General features: G+C 42.5%; 1 protein-coding gene across 1 annotated transcript; it reads right to left on the minus strand.

Moving 5' to 3' along the window:
• Positions 1–575: 575 nt before the first annotated feature.
• Positions 576–23,086, minus strand: LOC117456433 (sperm-associated antigen 16 protein). Its single transcript, XM_034096322.2, has 3 exons — positions 22,143–23,086; positions 2,794–2,898; positions 576–1,384 (listed from the first exon to the last, which is right to left on the minus strand). Exons 1-3 carry the CDS (start codon positions 23,031–23,033, stop codon positions 737–739), a joined length of 1,644 nt encoding a protein of 547 aa, XP_033952213.1. The 5' UTR covers positions 23,034–23,086; the 3' UTR covers positions 576–736.
• Positions 23,087–23,270: the final 184 nt, after the last annotated feature.

Here is a 23,270-nt window from a genome sequence, read left to right on the forward strand (position 1 = left end):
GGATCCCTCCTCTGTTGCTCTCCCTGAGGTTTCTCCCATTTTCCCTTAAACTGTGGGTTTTCTCCGGAAGTTTTTCCTTGTACGATGTGAGGGTCTAAGGACAGATTGTCATACTGATATTCTGTACACACTGTGAAGACCACTGAGACAAATGTAACATTTGTGATATTGGGCTATATAAATAAACATTGATTGATTGATTATGGTTTCGAGCATTTCAGTGCACTTTGCAGAATTATCCAGTGACTCAAAACAGGTGTTTAGTTCGTGAGCAAAACAAAATTCATTGTTCGTCACAATAGGTTTAGCTGAGGATGACATGCCTGTCATGGTTTTCAAGGTGTCCCATACCTTTTTGGGGTTTTTGGCTTTAAAAGCATTTTCCAAAAGCTCTCTGTGTGCCAGTTTTGATTCCCTCATATTGATCAAAACACGTTTGTCTCTGTTCATCCAAAACTATCCGGTAGCAAAATATTCCAAAAATATTCGTAATCTTATTCTTTGACCAGTTCCTATTTTTTATTTTGAGTTTTATATAATGTATTTTATGTAGAAAAAGCTTCAACGTAAAGGACTGCAGGAAAACGTTTATTTCTTAAAGTTTCAACAAAAATAAAAAAAGACTGGACTCAGGTATTCTATCTACTAGTATAAAAGGACTTTTTCAGAACTGAAATATTTGAAGAGCCTTGCTGACAGCCAAATCTGAGATCCTCTGAAGGGTTCAGTTCTTGGTTCAGGCCCAGACATTGATCAGTCCATCACTCCCTGCTGACAGCACAGCCCTCCCCCTGTGGTCGAAGGCCACGCTCTGCACGCTGTCCCTGTGTCCCGGCAGGCTGCTGGACACCAGAGAGTCCACCTCCACGACTCTGACCAGTCCATCTGAGCAGGCCACAGCCAGCGTCCTCCCTGACGGGCTGAACGCCACCTGGTTGGCAGCCCGGGGCCCGGCATCCACTGTGGCCATGGACACCGCAGGCTTCCTGATGTCCCACAGGTTGATGATGCCACAGGAGTCGCAGGATGCCACGGTGTGGCCCACCATGCTGCAGGTGGAGTGGTTGCAGGGGTGCTGGTGTCCCTGGAAGATAGCAGTGCAGACCCCCAGCCTGGCATCCCACAGGGCCAGGGTTTTGTCGGCTGAGCAGGTGAGAAGGAGGTCGGAGAAGGGCAGGAAGCAGACACTGTTGACGGAGGCGGTGTGGCGGCGCAGGGTGAGGGTGCAGCGCTGGCTACTCAGGTCCCACAGCCGCGCCGTCCTGTCAGCATAGCAGGAAGCCAGGAAGTGACCACAGGAGTGGAAGCAGCAACCCCAAGTGGGCCGGCTGTGGCTCAGCGTCAACACACAGCCGCCGCCGCAAGAGAAGTCCCAAAGCCGCACCTGCAGGAAGAAACACCTGCAGAGTTAGGGGTTAGAAACATCTGGAGAGTTAGGGGATAGAAACATCTGGAGAGTTAGGGGTTAGAAACACCTGCAGAGTTAGGGGATAGAAACACCTGGAGAGTTAGGGGATAGAAACATCTGGGGAGTTAGGGGTTAGAAACACCTGGAGAGTTAGGGGATAGAAACATCTGGGGAGTTAGGGGTTAGAAACACCTGGAGAGTTAGGGGATATAAACATCTGGAGAGTTAGGGGTTAGAAACACCTGGAGAGTTAGGGGATATAAACATCTGGAGAGTTAGGGGGTTAGAAACATCTGGATAGTTAGGGGTTAGAAACATCTGGAGAGTTAGGGGTTAGAAACACCTGGAGAGTTAGGGGTTAGAAACATCTGGAGAGTTAGGGGGTTAGAAACATCTGGAGAGTTAGGGGATAGAAACATCTGGAGAGTTAGGGGTTAGAAACATCTGGAGAGTTAGGGGTTAGAAACACCTGCAGAGTTAGGGGATAGAAACACCTGGAGAGTTAGGGGTTAGAAACACCTGGAGAGTTAGGGGATAGAAACATCTGGAGAGTTAGGGGATAGAAACATCTGGAGAGTTAGGGGTTAGAAACACTTGGAGAGTTAGGGTTTAGAAACACCTGGAGAGTTAGGGGTTAGAAACACTTGGAGAGTTAGGGGTTAGAAACACCACAGTCAGGGGCCCCACCTGCACCTGCTGAGGCAGTGGTGTAAAGTAACTAAGTATATTTACTGTACTTAAGTACAATTATGAGGTAATTGTACTTTACTTCACTTCACTTCAAATACTTTACTGTATTTCAATGTTATGCTACTATGTACACTACAATTCAGAGGTAAAAGGTGTACTTTAACTCCACTACATTTATTGAATGCCTTTAGTAACTTTACAGATTTGGATTATTGATGTGAAATATGATCGACTCTTAAATCAGACTTTGTTTGCACCTGGTTGCTATTGTCTGCAGTAGATGCAGTGTTGCTGGCGAGTAGTGATGGTTGTTTTAACCATTTTTGTATATCCATGATTATCCACAGATGCAGTGTCACTGCACTGCTGTACAGGCATCTGACATAACAACGTTACTTACCGTGTTAGCGGACAAAATGAATGCAGCAGACAATGTCATTTAATTACAATTACAATTTGTTTTGCTTTCAATTAAATTATTATTATTATATTTGTAATATTTTTCACCCCCATCTCTTTTTTCAATAGAAGGTGCATACAATTATATTGGGGGTGCAATGCATGATAATGCATCCCTGTAGAACCTGGCCTGGGCCCCGCTAAGGTGGAACCGCCCACAATGATGCGCTGCATCTGTACGACTCTACGAGGTCTGCGTCCTGCTGTGGGACGGCACGGGACGGAGAGGAACTCACCGTGCTGTCTCCACTCGTTGTTGCTAATTTCCCTCCATCTGGGTGGAAGCTGCAGCCAGACAACCAATCAGAGTGACCCTCACCTGTCAGCACCATCTGACCCACCTGCAACACACATCACATGACATTACTTTTAGCCAATCACAGTGACTCCATTGACTTGTCTCGTCTGTTCAACTCTTTTATAACATGATGTTTGTTCTGGTCTGATTTAGCCTCACACTGTCCCATCCATTTGTTTCATGTAAGGAAATGGGATTGGAGGACTTCTAATCCTCACACACACACACACACACACACACACACACACACACACACACACACACACACACACACACACACACACACACACACACACACACACACACACACACACACACACGCACGCACGCACGCACGCACGCACGCACGCACGCACGCACGCACGCACACACACACACACACACACACACACACACACACACACACACACACACACACACACACACACACACACACACACACACACACACACACACACACTGAATGTAGACTCTGTTTTAACCCAACATATTGTTAGGGGCAGTGGGTAGCTATATATGTATATACAACCTTGGTCGAAGGGACCCAGTACCCAGTAGGGGAACTGGTTCCCTGAGAGTACCAGTCCACACTAATGGCGCATTTCCACTGCAGGGCCTTGCACGGCTTAGTACGGTATAGTTAGGCCTAGGTAGCGAAACACAAAACCAACACAGCCGTTAGCTGTTAGCACTCAGAGCTCACAGCTCCTCATATCTGTTCAGAAACTAGACAAAAGTTATACAAGTACAAACCACAGACTGCCTGTGTCATGGAGAATACAGTCGCTGCTTTATTTATGTCTGTTTAGGCCGTTGTTGTGAGTGTGGACGGTTAGAGCATATACTGCGTTAGCTTAGCCGATCTCCATTTAGAAAACACGCATTTTAAAAGGTGTTTCTCTGCCGTCTGTCTGCAGACTTGTGAAAGCATTAATTCATGGTTTTTACTAACCGGTATCAGGATGTTGTTACTTCGGCATCATTTTGAAACGTGTATTACAATTAAATCACGGTCAAATATGTTCATCTTGTTGTAGTTGCCAGCAATTCTCTCACTAGTTTAGCATACTCAGCCTGGTTGTTGGCCCGGAAAGAACCTCGATTTTGGAGAGCCAGAAAAACTGAAAAAGTATCCGCTAGCCGGAACTACTCCGAGTGGAAACGCAACCAAAAACGTCCGGGCACGGCACGCTTAAACCACGCTGTAGTGGAAATGCGCTCAAGTCCGCTCAGGGACTTGATCTGCGTGACCTTTGTGAATCTAACCTTGTTACATGTCTGTCCCCCCTCTCATATAAGGTTAGCTCACTGGATCTTATTCAGAATCTCCAGTGTGTCCTCCCACCTCCTCATGCATCATTTCATCTTTATCTTCAGCTCTTTTGTCTCATTTCATCCTTTATCACACAATCATTCTCTATCAAACAATCGATTGTCTTTTCTCATAACTTAGTATGTCATATTGTATCTGATCTAAACTTGCAATATTTATATTGTCCCATCTTTTCACTTCTCTTTTTTCCATTGTATTATTTTACCTTTACTCATGTCTTGTAATTTCATGTGATTCAACCTGCGATCTATATTATCTGTCACATTCTCTTGAAGTCTTAGCCCAGGGATGGCAAACATACGGCCCGCGGGCCGGATCTGGGCCGGGAGGCATTCCATCTTGGCCCACGGGGCTGAAGGACTTTGCTAAGTAGGCTATGGCTGCATCTCAGGTCGGTTAAATGGAATCCTTGCGTCTCTCACTTGCGTCGTTTCCCTGCGTCTAGTCCCTCCCACCAGGGAAGCATGGAGAGACGCAAGGAAACCACGAGAAGCAGGGAAATTAGTTTTAAGAGCAATGGGACGTCCTTTCCTCCGGAGCGTCACGTGAAGCGACGTCCGTTTGTGATGACACTGCACAGCTGATCGTCTGACAGCAGCTCTGTCCCCGTTGTTTTCACACAACAAACAAGTGAAGTACATAAAGCCGTGGAGGGCGGTAGTTTATAAACCAAAGAGTTTAAGTAAAGCGAACACACCCGCAATGACACCTAGGCCAGGTGTCATTGCGGCCTAACCCTAACTCTATTGGTTGAGGGATTTTGACAGGGTTGTTGCACAAAAGATCCGAGCGCGCACAGAAGAAATCTGAGAGCAGACATTTCACGAGCGCACAGAAACAGCCTGAGTGCGAGGAGAAGGTTTTAAGCTGGAACACAGGGAATCTGTAAGCAGCAATATATCTGAGTGCAAGCGTACAGTTTGAGCAGATCTAAGCGCAAGCAGGCACTATTTGAGTGTGAGGACAGGGTTTGAGGGAAATAAATCAATAAAGTATGCTCTCAAATTTAAATACCACGCTCTTGAATAAAGATAGGGAATAACCCCCATATGACACTCATCCCCAAATGTCTCTGTCAAAAAAGAGAAAAGTGGACACTGGGTGCCGAGTTTTCCAAGAAAAATGGACCGCATCCTATTTTTTTACAGATGTAAATGGAAAACCTGTATGCTTGGTGTGTTCGCAGCAAGTTGCTGTGCCCAAAGAATATAATATTCGCCGCCATTATGAGACTCACCATGGAGAGAAATACGACTGCTTGCAAGGACAACGGAGAAAAGAGAAGATAAATGACCTGCTATCAGGTCTAAAGAAACAACAGGCAGTTTTTACCCGGAGCCGAGATATAAGTGACGCAGCCGTGAAAGCCAGCTATCTCATTGCTAACGAAATAGAATCAGCCTCAAAGCCATACTCTGAGGGTGAGTTTGTGAAAACATGCATGCTGAAGGCTGCAGAAATCGTGTGTCCTGATAAGCGACAGGCTTTTGCCAACATTAGTCTAACGAGGAATACAGTGAAGGATAGGATTGCCGATCTTTCAGCAGATTTGGATAGCCAGAAAAAAACAAAAGTCAAGTCATTCGTAGCATTTTCAGTTGCAATCGATGACAGCACTGACATTACAGATGTTGCTCAACTGGCCATATTCATTCGTGGTGTTGATGAGACTTTGACGGCCACCGAAGAGTTCCTTGAGTTGGTTCCTATAACAGACACCACTAAAGCGGATGACATTTGTAGCGCTCTCGTTGAAGCACTGGACAGGGTCGGAGTGGAGTAGACCCGTGCTGTCAGTCTGGCTACAGACGGCGCACCATCAATGAAATGAAATGAAAAAAGCAGGTGTTGCGACGAAAGTACAAGCAGCAAATGGAGGAGATCGTTTTTGGACATTCCACTGTATTTTGCACCAGGAGGCATTGTGTTGCAAGACGTTACAAATGGAACACGTCATGAAAGTGGTTGTCCAAACCACTTTCATCCGAGCCAGAGGGCTGAATCACCGTCAGTTCGACAGCCTCCTCAGTGATAAAGACATCACCTGTAGCCTACCATATCACACTGAAGTAAGGTGGTTGAGCCGAGGTGCCGTGCTGAAGCGTTTTTCTGATCTACGGGAAGAAATTGGACAGTTCATGGAGAAAAAGGGTAAGCCAGTGCATGAATTAAAAAACCCAGAATGGCTGCAGGACCTTGCATTTATGGTGGATATTTCAGAGCACTTGAATAATCTGAACATAACGATGCAAGGTCGCAAAAAAGTTGTCAGAATATTGTGACAGCATACGTGCATTTAAGTTGAAGCTGGCTTTGTGGGAGACACAGCTGTCAAGTGGTGACCCTGCTCATTTCCCTCATCTAAGAAATGTGCATATGACCGGAGTTACTGCTGAGATGAGAAGGTACAAAGACAAAATTACGGAATTGCTGCGTTTGAGCGGCGGTTTCAGGTCTTTGGTGAGCTTGAGACAGAGTTTGCAGTTTTTCGCTTGCCATTTGCAGTTAAGGCTGCGGATCTGCCCATCGACATACAACTTGAGATAATCGACTTACAGATGTAGCGCTTCATTTCAGACGCCTACCCGTAATCGGGACGGGGTGGGCCCCTGCTGAAAAGGAAAACCCCCCCGCAGGACTTGAAACGCCCCCTTGATAAATACATTTAATTATAATGAAACCAGCTGCAATGGATCATGGATCCACCAGGGGGAGCCGTGATTAAAAAGCTGCCACACTGGAACTCATGTGAAATAAACAGCTGATCTACAGGTATCTGATATAGCGGATATTTGTTAAGATCCATATGTCACGGATAGGATCATATTCTGTGCTAAATAAGAGACATGTAATCATTTACTAAACATCACCATGTTTTTATTTAACAAAATAATGTTTAATTCACGTTGGCGTAAGTACAAAACCATCGCTATGTCTTTAGATCAGGAAATGCATCCAGGCTCAAACAAACGATTTTCAATCATCATCCTCACGATCATGTAATGTATCATATGTTCGCGAGTTGAAATTAATGCACTAAATTTAATCCACGTGAGTTTACAACAGGGGTGATTCTCAGTCGATCGCGAGATGTGTCTAAAAATAGAACAACAATATTCAGTTTTATCGTTAATGTCCTATATCATAATCTTCCTGTGCCAGAATAATGCACTTGAACGCATCAACGCTTTGTGATTGGCCGGCGTGACCCCATGTGTCGGGGCGTGACTTGTGGGCAGTGGGCACTAGTTCGCTGACGTTGTCCGTGTCAACAGAAGTGACAGTCTGCACACACACAAGAATGGCAGAAGCAAAAAAGCCCCAAATATATCATTTTCACTCCGAGTGGGAGGATGATCATTTTTGTATGTATTCCAATTCAAAGTCCATCTGTCTCATCTGCAATGCGAGCGTGGCTTTATCGAAGAAGGGTAATTTAGGAGCGGCATTTCAAAACAGTGCACAAACGCTACGAGACGGAATTCCCTCCTAATTCTGCGCTCCCAAAAGGGGAGGGGCCTGAAAGGACCGCTAAATGCACAGCAGTCCATTTTCACCAGGCCCAACAACAAGAGCAAGGCTGCTACCATAGCACCTTATCGTGTCAGTCACGTTCTTGCGAAACACATGAAGTCTTTCAAAGACGGCGAAGTTGTGAAAGAAGCAATAAAAATAACAGTAGCGTTTCAACAGGTTTTTGATATAATAAAAACTCAAGTTAGATACCGTTATTAATCAGCTGTAAGTTTTAGTTTGTTTGAACTTATTCATTATAATTATTGTACAAAATGGTATAAGAATGCAAACATTAAGATCTGTTCTGTTTAAATTGATTATAGTCTATCATCAATTCAGGTTAAGAAACTAGTGTTGCTTGCATCCTATTTTAAAGGCATTTATTTTTATACTCTACTAAAATGCAACAAAAAAGGTTTTGATTCTATTAATTTTGTCTTTTTTATTGTACTTAGGCAGCAGATTCCTGAGTAGCTTCAGATCTGAGTTGTCTTATTAGTAAGCCTAATTAATACTTTTGTAGCAACACTAGTTTTATATAATGGCAAAGAAAGGGTTCAGAGTCTTTTCTTTTTTCCCTGTGTCATATGTGGCAGCACTGTTCAATGTTTCTTGAAAACATTACCCACTGTAGTATGTGACGTGTGAATAAACTCCAACTCTGTATCAACAACACTGTTGTGTAACTTCAGTTAAATACTTGTATGTGTGTAGATTAGAAAGAGGTAAGATAAAGGATCTGCAGTATTTTATGAAGTATTAATCTTACAAAGGTCAGTTGTATACATGTATATCACATCCGACCGGAGGAAAATGCAGCACGGCTCTCACTACCGATCATCCTAATCCCACGGGCAAACAATAATATGTACAGTGTTAATAGTTTACTGTATTATTAGTGTATAATATTACTGGGGATTTCGGAATGGTACTGGATTTTGATTTATTGTATCGGCTTCATATCGCAGTATATTCCCGAAGTCTGAAATGCAAAAATGTCCCACATTAGGGCAATTCACCCTACATTTAATCATTCAAACAAAATCATATTTCGTTTCTTTTTAACGAAATAAATGTGGTTTAATCAACATAATTTACTGTGTTAATTGTAGTGTGCACATTACTTTTCGCTGCTTGTTGCACCTGGTTAGAAGCTAAACTGCATTTCGTTGTCTCAGTACCTGCAATATGTGCAATAACAATAAAGTTGAATCTAATCTTGAGCAGGAACAAATGTATTTAGGCTACTTAGTACATATCTGACATAAACGATTAAACACATTTGTGCATTCTTTAAACCGAGTCAAGCCGAGTCCGGAGGCGGCGGCACATTAAAGTGTGCACCTGATTGTTTAACTTGAAGGTGCCTGATGACATTTAATCATTCAAACAAAATCATATTTCGTTTATTTTTAACGAAATAAATGTGGTTTAATCCACATAATGTAGGCCTACTGTGTTAATTGTTTACTGTAGTATTGTTTAACTTGAAGGTGCCTGATGCAAAGTCCTGCACGGGTCTGATTGTCAAGACCGGCTCCCGCCCCGCGACGTGCAATACCGAACCCGCCCGCTACCCGCACATATTGCCAATTAGTTCTGCAACCCGACCCGTCGGCACAAGATCCGCAACCCGACCCGAACCCGCATAGCCTAGCCTATATATGAGTAGTGAAAACGTGCAATTCTTAACACATGCAGTTGCATATGTGTCTCAAAAAGCGTGGGATGTTGGTTATTTTCTCCATCTAGGAACCAAAAGCCTCCCAGACGTTGGATTTCGCTCTTGAGGAAGTGTTATTGAAAATGCTGTATTCTCCGCTAGAGAGCTTCACCTCAGCCATTTCGAATGTGGCGTGCTCAGCAGCAGATTGATGCGCTGCAGAGGTTATGATTATGCACGGTCCCGCGGTGGAGAAGTCTGAGGATTTAAACATTAAACTAAATTATTATTATTTTAATATATTTATTATGCAACACCCGCGACCCGACCCGCATCATCTTTGTTTTACCCTAACCCAACCCGGAAAAAAGCGTTTGAAAAAATACCACCCGCGAATCACCTTTTTTGCGGGTCACCCGATGCAGGACGCTGGCCTGATGTGAACATTTCCAGAAGAACTCTAGCTTGAATGGCCTTTGTATGTATACAGTAGGCCTACAGTATAGCCCAACCATGTACACCTTCCTTTTTTCCCGTCCAAAGTTTGAATTGGATAAAGGTAATGGTTATCGATGGTACTTTTATAGCCTATTGTATAATAACTGTGTGATTTATATTGCTTTTCAAATGCATATATGGCCACCCATTTACACGGCTCTTCCCGTCAAGAATATGAATAGAACTTAGTTAGATCACTTTACATTTCTGCAAATTAATTTTTAATCACACACGTCTCCCCACGTCTCCCGTCCCGAAAATGATAAATAAAATAAAAAGAGGAAACAATTTTCAAGTTCAGTTTTCCACGTTTTATTTAAAATAACTGACATAACAGACACCATACTGTAGGCCTATCTGCTGCGGAAACCAGGACGAGCTATTTCGGGATCTGTTTTTCGGGGGCTCCTCAGTGTGTAAGAGTGAAAATGTATGTATGTAAAAGGAGAATATATGTGTGTAAGAGTGAACATGTATGTATGTAAAAGGAGAATATATGTGTGTAAGAGTGAAAATGTATGTATGTAAAAGGAGAATATATGTGTGTAAGAGTGAAAATATGCTGCATTTTGAATGTCCGATAGTCCACCATTTCCACCGGAAATATCAAACATTTAATAAAAGTGAAAAACAATGAACAAGACTTAACGTATTCATCATAATTAATTATATTTATTTCGTTTGGATGTAGGATTTTTGACTTTGTTTAGAGCAGTGATCTTCTACTATATGAACATTTTGGACCTAAAATCACAAAAAAAAAAAAACGTAAAAACAGATTTTGAAAATGATATTATTTTTCATATAGGTAACACAAACATACACAACGAAACCATTTAAAAGCTGGAAATATATACATGGGCAACACACTCTCACTCCATAATCGTCCAGGAGCGACGTTTGGTCAGGGTCCGGTGTCGTCCAATTGTGGCTCCTAGGCTCCTTCAGCGTCATAAAGGGACGCAAATAGCTTTCAACTGATTGCAATGTATTCCCATCTGCGTCGGGATTTGACGCTCATGGAAGCACGGCATTTGTTTGTGTCGGCTGCCCTTAAAGGTAATGTGAGCGTCCATTCCCATTGGATAACGGAGAATTGTACACCCGGATGTAAGTATTCCTCTTACTGTCGATTGATTTTACAGTGATATCTGCACTACTCATCGACTAAAAAGCACCAGATTATCCTTGTTAATTACACAACATTGATTGTCTTAAATTGTGTGCAATGCTTTTGTATTTTTCGCCTTCGATTCGGAGAAACAAATATTTGTTCTGAGTAAAGGATGGCAGAAGACACTACACTACCCAGAATCCCCAGCTATCGTTTGGACTACACCATGTGCTCTGTTTGACAAACCCCGTGATAGTCCTCAAGCTCTGTGATTGGAGAGTGTGCTCTGAGGGTTAAGCCGATTCTCGAACAGCACTTGAAATGGGATGAAACCACGGCAGACTGTCCAAAACTGGATTTGAACGGGTCCACCGCGTCCCCCCTCCCCCACCCCGTCCCCAGAACTACACATGCTGGCTATTCTGTTTCGCAACATGTTCTCTATGGCACGTCTCTACTGGGAGTTGTAGTTTTAAAAGACGTTTTCGTATTTCCCATAATAAGAAGTTGCTTATTAAACTGTGTACATCCCTGGAGGTTTAGGGGACAGGAAACACTCACATTTAAAACATATAATTAATAAATGGGTGAAAATTGCTTGTGCCCATTATGGGCAGTATTACTATATATACCCACATGCCAGCTAAGGTCAGAAGAGCTTTATTTAACAGCTGGTCTTATGTGTGTGACCCCTGTGATAACATTACATTACATTAATTGATAAGCCTGAAACATGCACTTGTCAAGGTTCAGAGGCACATTTTGCAAATATGGCAGTAGCCATCGATCAGCTTAAGATAAGATATACTTTATTGATCCCAAGTTGGAACATTTGCGTTACATCAGCATGTGTAACAGTTACATATGCAGTTGTGTTTATTTGAAAATCATTTAGTATAATCACACAAATTCTGTGTTTTATATTCAACAATTCTGTGTTCTTTATTTATTGATTGTTCAATACCTGACAAGGCCGGAGATGAAATATCTATATACATCTTATAAGAGTATAATACATTATGTATAATATCAGTTAAAATAAGTGCTTCAACATAGTTAACATTGCTGGAGGTATGCACACATATTGATAGATGTCTTGTAATGCACTATTGAGGAACCTGTAACCCAAGTTTTTCATTCAGTGCAGAACTACACTATAGTTGTGTAGGCCTATATGATATGTCAATAAACCTTAGAACATCTTGAAATCTTGAAAGGGATGTGCAAAATAGTCATTATATACAGTCTTTAATTAACTATTAGTAGAGAATAATGAGTAATGAATATACTTTATAGGGATCCTATTAATATCTAATAATAAAAATAATTAAATTCAATAACATGCTTTAACCACCAGGTGTCCCTTTATATCAGATGTGCTGTGTAAGGTGTAAATACAGCCGATCTACCAATTGGATCAAATATAAAAGTGAGCCGAATTAGTGTTGATACTGCAAGGAGACGTATTGTGTGAAAAGAAATGTAAGATGTTGTTTAATGGCTGATATATTTATGATCCACGTCACGTTTTCAGTTCCTCATGTTTGTCTAGAGGTCTTCTCATTAGGGCTCTATAAATACAGAACTACGGCAGATATGTAACATTTAATGCAGCCGAACCGTGTATTACAATGCCGTTATGTGATGACTTCCAAAGAGAAAAGCAAGCACACACGGAATAAAGTATTATTATTTTTTTTTAAAAATGTTTTCGGTCTGTTTCCGGTATTTGTTAATGACGATGTGCTGTGAGATGTGAGACTGGAATTGCACGGGGGGAAATAACGTAGGCTATCTTTAGATGCGGATTTTGTTGAACTAATATGTTTAGGCTGTGGACAAACACTATACATTGACGGGGAAGGGGCTAGCAATAAAGATAACACCATTAAACAGTTACACAACATAACAGAAATAATATCGATAGCAGCGTCCCTAGCAACCACCTTGGTAACAATGAAAACGTCGCGATTTCCTGAAGTAATCTTCGTAATAACTAGCAAACTAAAGATCATGTACATCCACTGCACACATAATCTGAAATAACAACTCATATTTCTCGCATCAAAACGCATTTTAATGGCCAAACTTACTTTAAAATAGGCATTTTCCACCGAGAATAAAACGAAGTTCGGCCATGTTTTCTTTTTCTGCAGGGAGAAATGTGAAGATCATGTGACATAGACGCCAGCCAGTGGAATGAATGGTGAAACAAACGGGGTTTGTCAAACAGAGCACATGGTGTAGTCCAAACGATAGCTGGGGATTCTGGGTAGTGTAGTGTCTTCTGCCATCCTTTACTCAGAACAAATATTTGTTTCTCCGAATCGAAGGGGAAAAATATAAAAGCATTGCACACAATTTAAACCAATGTAATTGTGTAATTAACAAGGATAATCTGGTGTTTTTTAATCGATGAGTAGTGCAGATATCACTGTAAAATCAATCGACAGTAAGAGGAATACTTACTTCCGGGTGTACAATTCTCCGTTATCCAATGGGAATGGACGCTCACATTGCCTTTAAGGGCAGCCGACATAAACGAATGCCGTGCTTCCATAAATATAATACAAATAATATATATATATACACATTATGTACAAAAATCCGTTGTTTCTGTCTTTATCTGTGCCACACTTCAAAGCGGTTTCTGTCAACTACGACACAGAGGGCAACATCACAGATTCCTCCTCCTCCAGGTCAAAAAACAAGCTTAAAGCTTAACTCACGTTCAGAGTTCTCTTCATCATAGTTGAATCTTCAAAACTCTAAATCTATCTAACTATATCTAAATTCTCAATGTTTGTCTGTCACTTTACTTCAATCGCAGTCTCCCGTAGCCTCTCTTCGTCTCCCGCCACCTGTCTTCGTATATCTTCGTCTCTCTCCATTTCCCGCCGTCTCTCTTCGGTTCCCGCCGTCCCTCTTCGTCTCTTTTCGTCTCGTTTCGTATCACTCCGTTTACCTGATTACCTCACCCCTCCCTGGTAAATACATCCTGTTGAGCAGAATCTACAGTTTCCAGTATTTTCCGTTTCGTAAAATGATCAAATACGGCGAAGATATTAAAATATGTTCTTCCATGTTTCATACTTTTGAAATGTATTAACTTTATATCATCGTATCTCCGTGTTTACTGGGTATTTTTGCATGAAACAAAGACTGGGATATAGTTTCAAGCCAGTACTTTCGACAGAAACACACGGCAATGTTGTCCGGACTGTTGTTTTTATGCGGCACCGGCTTGAACAGGTCATGTGATCTGATCACGCCGGCGTGACGGTCGACTCCAAAGGGTTAATATTAAATACATATAAATATCTTTACAACTTGTATTTAGAAATACTCTGTTGTAATTATTGATGCATACATGTGTTCATCTATTCAATGTGGCATCTGCTATAATGGGGTTAATGTATGATATTACTTAATAATACAATACATTATAATATATGATATGATAATTACATTTTAGTTTTATTAATTTCTTATTTCATAGTTTCTCATTGTTATTATTTTTATCGCTCATCTTATTTTTAATTGTATTAATCTGTGTGAATCTGTGCTGTCCTGTTTTTCACTCTCACCCTGTTGCTGTTTAAACTACTGAATTTCCCCACGGGATTAATAAAGGTCCATCTTATCTTATCTTAATGTATAAGTTGATTTACTTCAATCTACTGTACTGTGTAAAAACACCCCAACACTATTACAAGAAATATACTGCATAAAGCAAACTATATACTTTATTTGATCTAAAACATTGATGTTTTTTCATTATAGTAGCTTGTGAAAACCATACAGTAACACATAAGTGATTAAATGCTACAGTATTCAGTAACATAACTGCAGAGCTGCAAACATTGAAACAGACTAAGTTCTACAACACCCAGTTGTCTCTGTGTATTTTGTGAATGAAGCGCCATCTCATGGTTAAATCCTGTAATTTAACAAATGGGGAAATTGGGCATCGCCCTCTAGCAATTTGGCAACACCCCCAGCCACTGGCTTCCGCTGGGCTTTTGACTGGGACACACCCATGTGAGTCCTATCTGGGGTGCTACATCTGTACAATGTGATCAGGATTTAAAGGACAAATTTGCCTCGTCGGACTTGGGCACATTTTATCGGTATCTTTTGCCAGGATACCCAAATTGACAGCCTTGGCAGCAAAAGTTTTGAGCATGTTTGGGACCACCACAGGTTTTCTCTGTAATGAACATTACTAAAACAAAGCTGCGCTCAAGACTCACACACAAGTGCCTGAATGAAATAATTAAATTGGCTACTAGTCAGGATTTTAAGTCTGATATTGATGCGCTTGTGAGGGCTAAAAGATGTCAAGTTTCAGGAGAAAATTAATCAGTGAGTTGACCTACTGTTCAGTGACCTCAGTTCTGTGAATATAAGAACCTACTGAAATATTTGAACATTCCATCCATCCATCTTCTCCCGCTTATCCGTGGTCGGGTCACGGGCGTAGCCGTTCCAGCAGAGAGCCCCAAACTTTCCTTTCCCCTCATCAACCAGCTCTGACTGGGGGGTCCCAAGGCGCTCTCAGGCCAGCGAAGAGATATAATCCCTCCACCTGGTCCTAGGTCTACCCCTTGGTCTCTTCCCAGCTGGACGTGCCTGGAACACCTCCCTAGGGAGGCGCCCAGGTGGCATCCTAACTAGTTGCCCGAACCACCTCAACTGGCTCCTTTCGACGTGAAGGAGGAGCGGCTCAACTCCGAGTCCCTCCCTGATGACCGAACTTCTCACCTTATCCCTAAGGGAGACACCAGCCACCCTGCGGAGAAAACCCATCTCGGCCGGTTGTATCCGCGATCTCGTTCTTTCGGTCATGACTAGTGCTGCGTACCGGTACGCCGAACCGGTACTGGACTTGTAAAAAGTTTCGGTTCAAGTCCGGTTAAAACCGGAACGCCAGGAACCGGTACTTGGCCTCGCAAAAAAACTAGCACTTACGTATATTCTGGTGTCTGTGGTTATTTAAACATTCCCTGATAAACGTTATTCAGCGTCAATAAATGAGTGCTAATCCCAGTGTGCTCAGTGTACAACATCACATGTAATTTCACCTTCGACTCACGGTTTGAAAACGTAGCATTTCGCCACATGCTAATGCTAACCGGAAGTGAAGAATTTTCAGAATAAAAGTAGTAAGTAAATAGTGTGAACTTCCGTTTTTTTCAGAATAAAACTGATTTAAATTAAATAGTGTATTTAATTCAAAATTACGCCATATCAACATTGATTTTAATTTCTAACAGTATGTACATCACTATGTATGTAGTATGTACTGTATAATGTACACATGTAGAGTTGTAGAAAATACATGGTGTACAGACAGTACAGTTACAGTACGCTCTGACTGTACAGTCACTACAGTGTATACTGTATAGTAGGTGTGTAACAGTGTAATGCGTATAGTCTACTCTACACTCTACCTTTCAGCAACGTTTTAGGGATTTAGGCTCAGTCAGCTCAGGGACTGTTTGGTTACTTTAGTTTGGTAAATGAAATAAATGTTTGAACTTTGTAGTAGTTCACTGTAGTTGCTGTCATAAGTCATTTGTAGACTAAGTCGCAAAAAGTGTTTTTTTTACATTTGTACTTTGTAGAGAAATGTAGACACAAGTTCGAAGGGAGCACAATAAACCTGACGAGTTTGAATTTTAATTGATTATGAGTTAATTTTCAATTGATAATTAACTCACAATAAGTTCACCTCCAAATCTGAGGCCATGGTTCTCAGCAGGAAACCGATGGACTGTCCACTCCAAGTAGGGAATGAGTCCTTACCCCAAGTGAAGGAGTTCAAGTATCTCGGGGTCTTGTTCTCGAGTGAGGGATCAATGGAGCGTGAGATGGGCCGGAGAATCGGAGCAGCGGGAGCGGTATTGCAGTCGCTTTACCGCACCGTTGTGACGAAAAGGGAGCTGAGCCGGAAGGCAAAGCTCTCTGTCTACCGGGCCATTTTCGTTCCTACCCTCACCTATGGTCATGAAGGATGGGTCATGACCGAAAGAACGAGATCGCGGATACAAGCGGCCGAGATGGGTTTCCTCCGCCGGGTGGCTGGTGTCTCCCTTAGAGATAAGGTGAGAAGTTCGGTCATCAGGGAGGGACTCGAAGTTGAGCCGCTCCTCCTTCGCGTCGAAAGAAGCCAGTGGAGGTGGTTCGGGCACCTAGTTAGGATGCCACCTGGGCGCCTCCCTAGGGAGGTGTTCCAGGCACGTCCAGCTGGGAAGAGACCAAGGGGTAGACCTAGGACCAGGTGGAGGGATTATATCTCTTCGCTGGCCTGGGAGCGCCTTGGGATCCCCCAGTCAGAGCTGGTTGATGTCGCCAGGGAAAAGAAAGTTTGGGGCTCTCTGCTGGAACTGCTACCCCCGCGACCCGACCACGGATAAGCGGGAGAAGATGGATGGAAGTTCACTTTAGTTACTCGCACAACTTGACACAAGCCATGGGTTCAGGTCCGGACTTATAAGTCCGGACCTGAACCTGAACCTCTGGACTTGAGTCCGGACCTGAACCTGAATGTGAGTCCAGGTACGCAGCACTAGTCATGACCCATCCTTCATGACCATAGGTGAGGGTAGGAACGAACATGGCCCGGTAGACAGAGAGCTTTGCCTTCTGGCTCAGCTCCCTTTTCGTCACAACGGTGCGGTAAAGCGACTGCAGTACCGCTCCCGCTGCTCCGATTCTCCGGCCCATCTCACGCTCCATTGTTCCCTCACTCGAGAACAAGACCCCGAGATACTTGAACTCCTTCACTTGGGGTATTTGAACATTGTGTATTATAATGTCAATCAGCAGCTTCATTGGATAAACAATAGTTTGGTTTGATGTGACACTGTGGCTGCACTGCCCCAACTTTCAATATAGAAATTCTATATTTTCAAGGCAAGGGATATAACTCAAACTCCCACGTTTTTATTTGTATTTTGTGGTGAGTCAGTTCAGGTGGAAACTGTGTCTTAATACATTTCAGTTTGTTCATAACGTTTTGCATCTCATTACATGTGGACATTTTCTGAATGTACTTGTAGCCTACTTATTTGCACTTAAACAGAAATATTGTCATTATAGGGCCTGTGGGTTATTATGCTATGATTTTACTGGTCCGGCCCACTTGAGATCAAAGTGGGCAGTGTGTGGGCCCTTAACGGGAGATGGGTCTGTCTGCAGACCGCAGCAAGGAGGCGTTTCCTATAGGGGCGTTTCCTATAGGGGCGTTTCCTAACTTTTTTTATCCAGCTGCTTTTATAAATCCTCGCAGAAGAAGTCATTGTTCTAGTGATGGGAATTCCGGCTCTTCTTGCTGAGCCGGATCATTTGGCTCACCAAGAAGAGCCGGCTCTTTCGGCTCCCAAAGGGCTCTTCAGTTTACCACATATTATACCTTTTAATTAAATCAAATGTAGCCCTGTTTTGACTAATGATTTATATGTGTACACATATATCACTTAAATTATTCAAGACATCCTTTGTACTAAAGTATTCAAAAGTAAAAATTACATGTTTAATATAATTTATTTGCTGTGGCCAATTGTTTTCATTGCATTTACAGACCCGTGTAACTCTCTGATACCACCCAATTAATGCATTGACTTGCTTGTAGAACCACGCTACACAAAACAGATAGCAACACCTATAAAAACTATTTTAAAAAAGGGGCTACTGTATCAACCTATATAAAGTATATAAATATAGTTTTTCTCCCTGCAGGAGAGGGGAGCGTGCTTTGAGATCAACTGCTAGGCTGCAGCGGGGAGAAGAGGGGGACAAAAAGTAGGAAGAGAAGTAATGGGTCAGAAACCCTCCTTTTTACGCAGCGGTCCAGACATAGGGCATTAGGGCAGAGATATCTTTCAAGGTTTCACATAATGAATTGTGCTACTTTTAAAGCAAGCAACGATGTTTTCAAATCTGTAATCAAAAACACTATAGAAGCAGTTCCTGCCGTTGTTACGTTAGTTCAAACAGTAGCAACGGACTACTTTTCTTAGCGGAGAGAGCCAATAGAGTCTGTCTGCAGACCGCAGCAGGAGGCGTTTCCTATAGGGGCGTTTCCTATAGGGGCGTTTCCTATAGGAGCGTTTCCTATAGTGAGCGACGGGAGCCGGCTCTCGCCCGCGAATGAGACGTTTTTTTGTTTTGTTTTTGCGGAGGGATCTAGATCGGCATGAAGGCACATTATGCAATGTGCAATGTGGACATTATCCCGCTTATTACACATGGCCACATTCTCAACAAAGTAACGACATGACTCCCAATAATAATTTAAATGCTTTTATGGATTTAGAAAAAGATTTTATTGATTTAAAAAATAGTTTTATGTATTGATTTAAATTGACATGCATCCGCTAAGAAAAGTAGTCCGTTGTTACTGTTTGAACTAACGTAACAACGGCAGGAACTGCTTCTATAGTGTTTTTGAGGAGCTTTTTGATTACAGATTTGAAAACATCGTTGCTTGCTTTAAAAGTAGCACAATTCATTATGTCAAACCTTGAAAGATATCCCTGCCCTAATGCCAAAAGTAACTGGCAACTGAATATATGTCGCCGTAGCTATGATGTCTATGTCTGGGCCGCTGAGTTGATCTCAAAGCACGCTCCCCTCTCCTGCAGGGAGAAAAACTATATTTATATACTTTATATAGGTTGATACAGTAGCCCCTTTTTTTAAATAGTTTTTATAGGTGTTGCCATCTGTTTTGTGTAGCGTGGTTCTACAAGCAAGTCAATGCATTAATTGGGTGGTATCAGAGAGTTACACGGGTCTGTAAATGCAATGAAAACAATTGGCCACAGCAAATAATTTATATTAAACATGTAATTTTTACTTTTGAATACTTCAGTACAAAGGATGTCTTGAATAATTTAAGTGATATATGTGTACACATATAAATCATTAGTCAAAACAGCGCTACATTTAATTTAATTAAAAGGTATAATATGTGGTAAACTGAAGAGCCCTTTGGGAGCCGAAAGAGCCGGCTCTTCTTGGTGAGCCAAATGATCCGGCTCAGCAAGAAGAGCCGGAATTCCCATCACTAGAACAATGACGATTTATAAAAGCAGCTGGATAAAAAAAGTTAGGAAACGCCCCTATAGGAAACGCCCCTATAGGAAACGCCTCCTTGCTGCGGTCTGCAGACAGACCCATCTCCCTTGCTGCGGTCTGCAGACAGACTCTATTGCTTAACGGAGCGTCCACACAACAGCTTCAAAAAAAGCTTGGAGCTGGGCGTGTCTGAAGCTTGGGGATTTTATTCAAGCAACACGACCAACAACCAATCACATGAATCTCCCGCCCCCGACATACAAAGCAAAAAAACCCGGGGATTTTATGGGAGCAATATATATATATAAACTCCCCAAACAGGCGAAAACCTACCAGTTTCCCCCACTGTCTCTGCCACCTCCCTCCATGCCTGGTTCCTCCGGTTTGTATCCCGGTAGGTGAAGAGGGTCTGGTCATACAAAACCGGGTGATGGCTACGGCGATAGTTAGTTTCTCCTCCAACTTTTTTTGAAATATAGAAATGAACGTATCTCCGTGTTTACTGGGTCTTTTTGCATGAAACAAAGGCTGGGATATAGTTTCAAGCCAGTACTTTCGACAGAAACACACGGCAATGTTGTCCGGACTGTTGTTTTTATGCGGCACCGGCTTGAACAGGTCATGTGATCTGATCACGCCGGTGTGACGGTCGACTCCAAAGGGTTAATATTAAATACATATAAGTATTTTTACAACTTGTATTTAGAAATACTCTGTTGTAATTATTGATGCATACATGTGTTCATCCATTCAATGTGGCATCTGCTATAATGGGGTTAATGTATGATATTACTTAATAATACAATACATTAATTTATAATATATGATATGATAATTACATTTTAGTTTTATTCATTTCTTATTTAATAGTTTCTCATTATTATTATTATTTTTTATCGCTCATCTTATTTTTGATTTTATTAATCTGTGTGAATCTGTGCTGTCCTGTTTTTCACTCTCACCCTGTTGCTGTTTGAACTACTGAATTTCCCCACGGGATTAATAAAGGTCCATCTTATCTTATCTTAATGTATACGTTGATTTACTTCAATCTACTGTACAATATTATAAGAAATATACTGCATAAAGCAAACTATATACTTTATTTGATCTAAAATATTGATGTTTCTACAACACCCATTGTGTATTTTGTGAATGAAGCGCCATCTCATGGTCAAATCCTGTAATTGAACAAATGGGGAAATTGGGCAACGCCCTCAAGCAATTTGGCAACACCCCCAGCCACTGGCATCCGCTGGGCTTTTGACTGAGACACACCCATTTGAGTCTGATCTGGAGTGCTACATCTGTGTCTCTCCCAGCTTAGACGCGGTTTGATTGGCTACGGCTTCAGCTGTCAGATTTTCAGAAACGGGATTTGATTGGCTGGCGCTGGCTACTCCGGCGTCTCCGGCGGAGACGGACCGCTCTGCTACCCACAATTCAGTTCGGCGAAAAAGCGAGGCAACGTGACGTCACCCCATTGAAAGTGAATGGCAGATTGGAGTTTTCGACGCTGTCGACGCTGTAGTGTAGACGGGCCATAACTGAAATGAGTTTGCCAGCCCTGCCTGGCTTAGCCTGTCAGACCTCACTACAATGATCTCGTGTTCTAGTCCCATCTCATGTATCATTGCTACAGTGGCATACAGCAGCAGAGAACTCTCATCAAGTTGCTACATTTTGGTTTGATTGTTGCATTGTTATGATGGGAGAACATATGGCTGATGACAGAGATATAGGCTACCCAGCATATTTCTGCTTTATCTACTCATTTATTTTATAGGTTTCATTCTTTTATTTATTCATTTTTGTCTTTGAGAGCGATCATTATTCATTTTGTTGTATGATATTGTTATTATCATACCTACTTTACCCCCTTGTGTCCCTTGAATTGTTATATATGCTGTTATGCTGCATGTGTGCAAAAAGGTTTAACGTCTGACCTGAAGGGAATTTCTTCTTTAGTTTGTGATGTGTAGAGGCTGTGAAAGCACTTTGAGCTGCACCAGGGGTATGAAACGTGCTATAGTACAAAGCTTAATATACATTACTACTATTATTAACCCCTTCTCTTACCTTCTCCCCGTGGGCTTGAAGCAGCCATAGCCTCCAGCTGCAGTCATCACTGGCGGAGGCGACGATGAGTTTTCGTGGATGGAGGTGGATGCAGCTGATAGGAAGCTTGTGGGCTCTGATGGAGTAGGACAGGCTGAGAGGGGTTTCCATGGTTTCATGTTCAGTTTCCGGCCCCCTGCTGCAGGTGGGAACCCCGGTGTGCTCCGAGTGTGGGGCCTCGGTATCCTGTGGCCCAGTGCCGCCACTTTTTATGCTTCTCTCTTTCTTGATCTGGGAATCCTGCTGATTCAGTGCTTTGGAGTTTTGAACTCTGTCTTTCTTTAAACTGAGGAGCATTTTCTTCCTGAGAGCCTCCTGAATGGTGTCCTCGAGCCGCCTCAGTGCCGGCCTGTAGGACTGCAGGTGTTTCTTCAGCTGGTGGAGGTCCTCCATCAGCCTACTTTTGTGTTCGGCGACACGTTGGTACTGCAGCCGGTAGAAATCCCTCTCCCTTTGCGTCCTCAGCAGACGCTCCCCTGCATGCAGCACTTCCTGTCTGAGCGGGTCTGTGTCTCTGTGCACAGTGTCCAGCTGAGCCTGGACCAGCTGCCTGTGTGTAAGCGCATCAGGCACGAGGAGGACTCCTGCCCTCCACAGGGTCTGGGTCATGAGTTTCTGCGCTGAGCCGTACCACTCCTTCTCGAAGCTGATCATAGTCCGGCCCAGGCCCGCTCTCTGGAGGACATTTCTCAGGAAGTCGTCCACTGCCTCCGGGATTTTGGGGACGATTTGTTGTTTAGATGGTCTAAGGTTTCTGCTCACGGCAGTGGCGGGGGCGGCCGCCATCAGCATCTCTTCGAAGGCCTCCTCTGAAAAAACCTCTGGTGCTCTTTCTGTTCTTCTCACAGACATTTCCTCTGTCTCTGAACTTCTTGTTTACCTGTTGCCATAGTAACTATGCAGAACAGCTGAGTGTTGTTGTCCACTTTGTAACCATAGTAACTCTGCTACAACTGCTTTGTTTTATATTAAAGCTACAGTTGTTATTAAGTATATATTATATTAATTGTATTCATGTACTTTCTATTGTTATGCTCTGTTAATTGCAAGTACATTTCAAGTAATCATGATTATGCGTTAATTATGCGG

This window comes from Pseudochaenichthys georgianus, chromosome 12, assembly GCF_902827115.2.
Source record: "Pseudochaenichthys georgianus chromosome 12, fPseGeo1.2, whole genome shotgun sequence".
Taxonomy (NCBI): Eukaryota; Metazoa; Chordata; class Actinopteri; order Perciformes; family Channichthyidae; genus Pseudochaenichthys; species Pseudochaenichthys georgianus.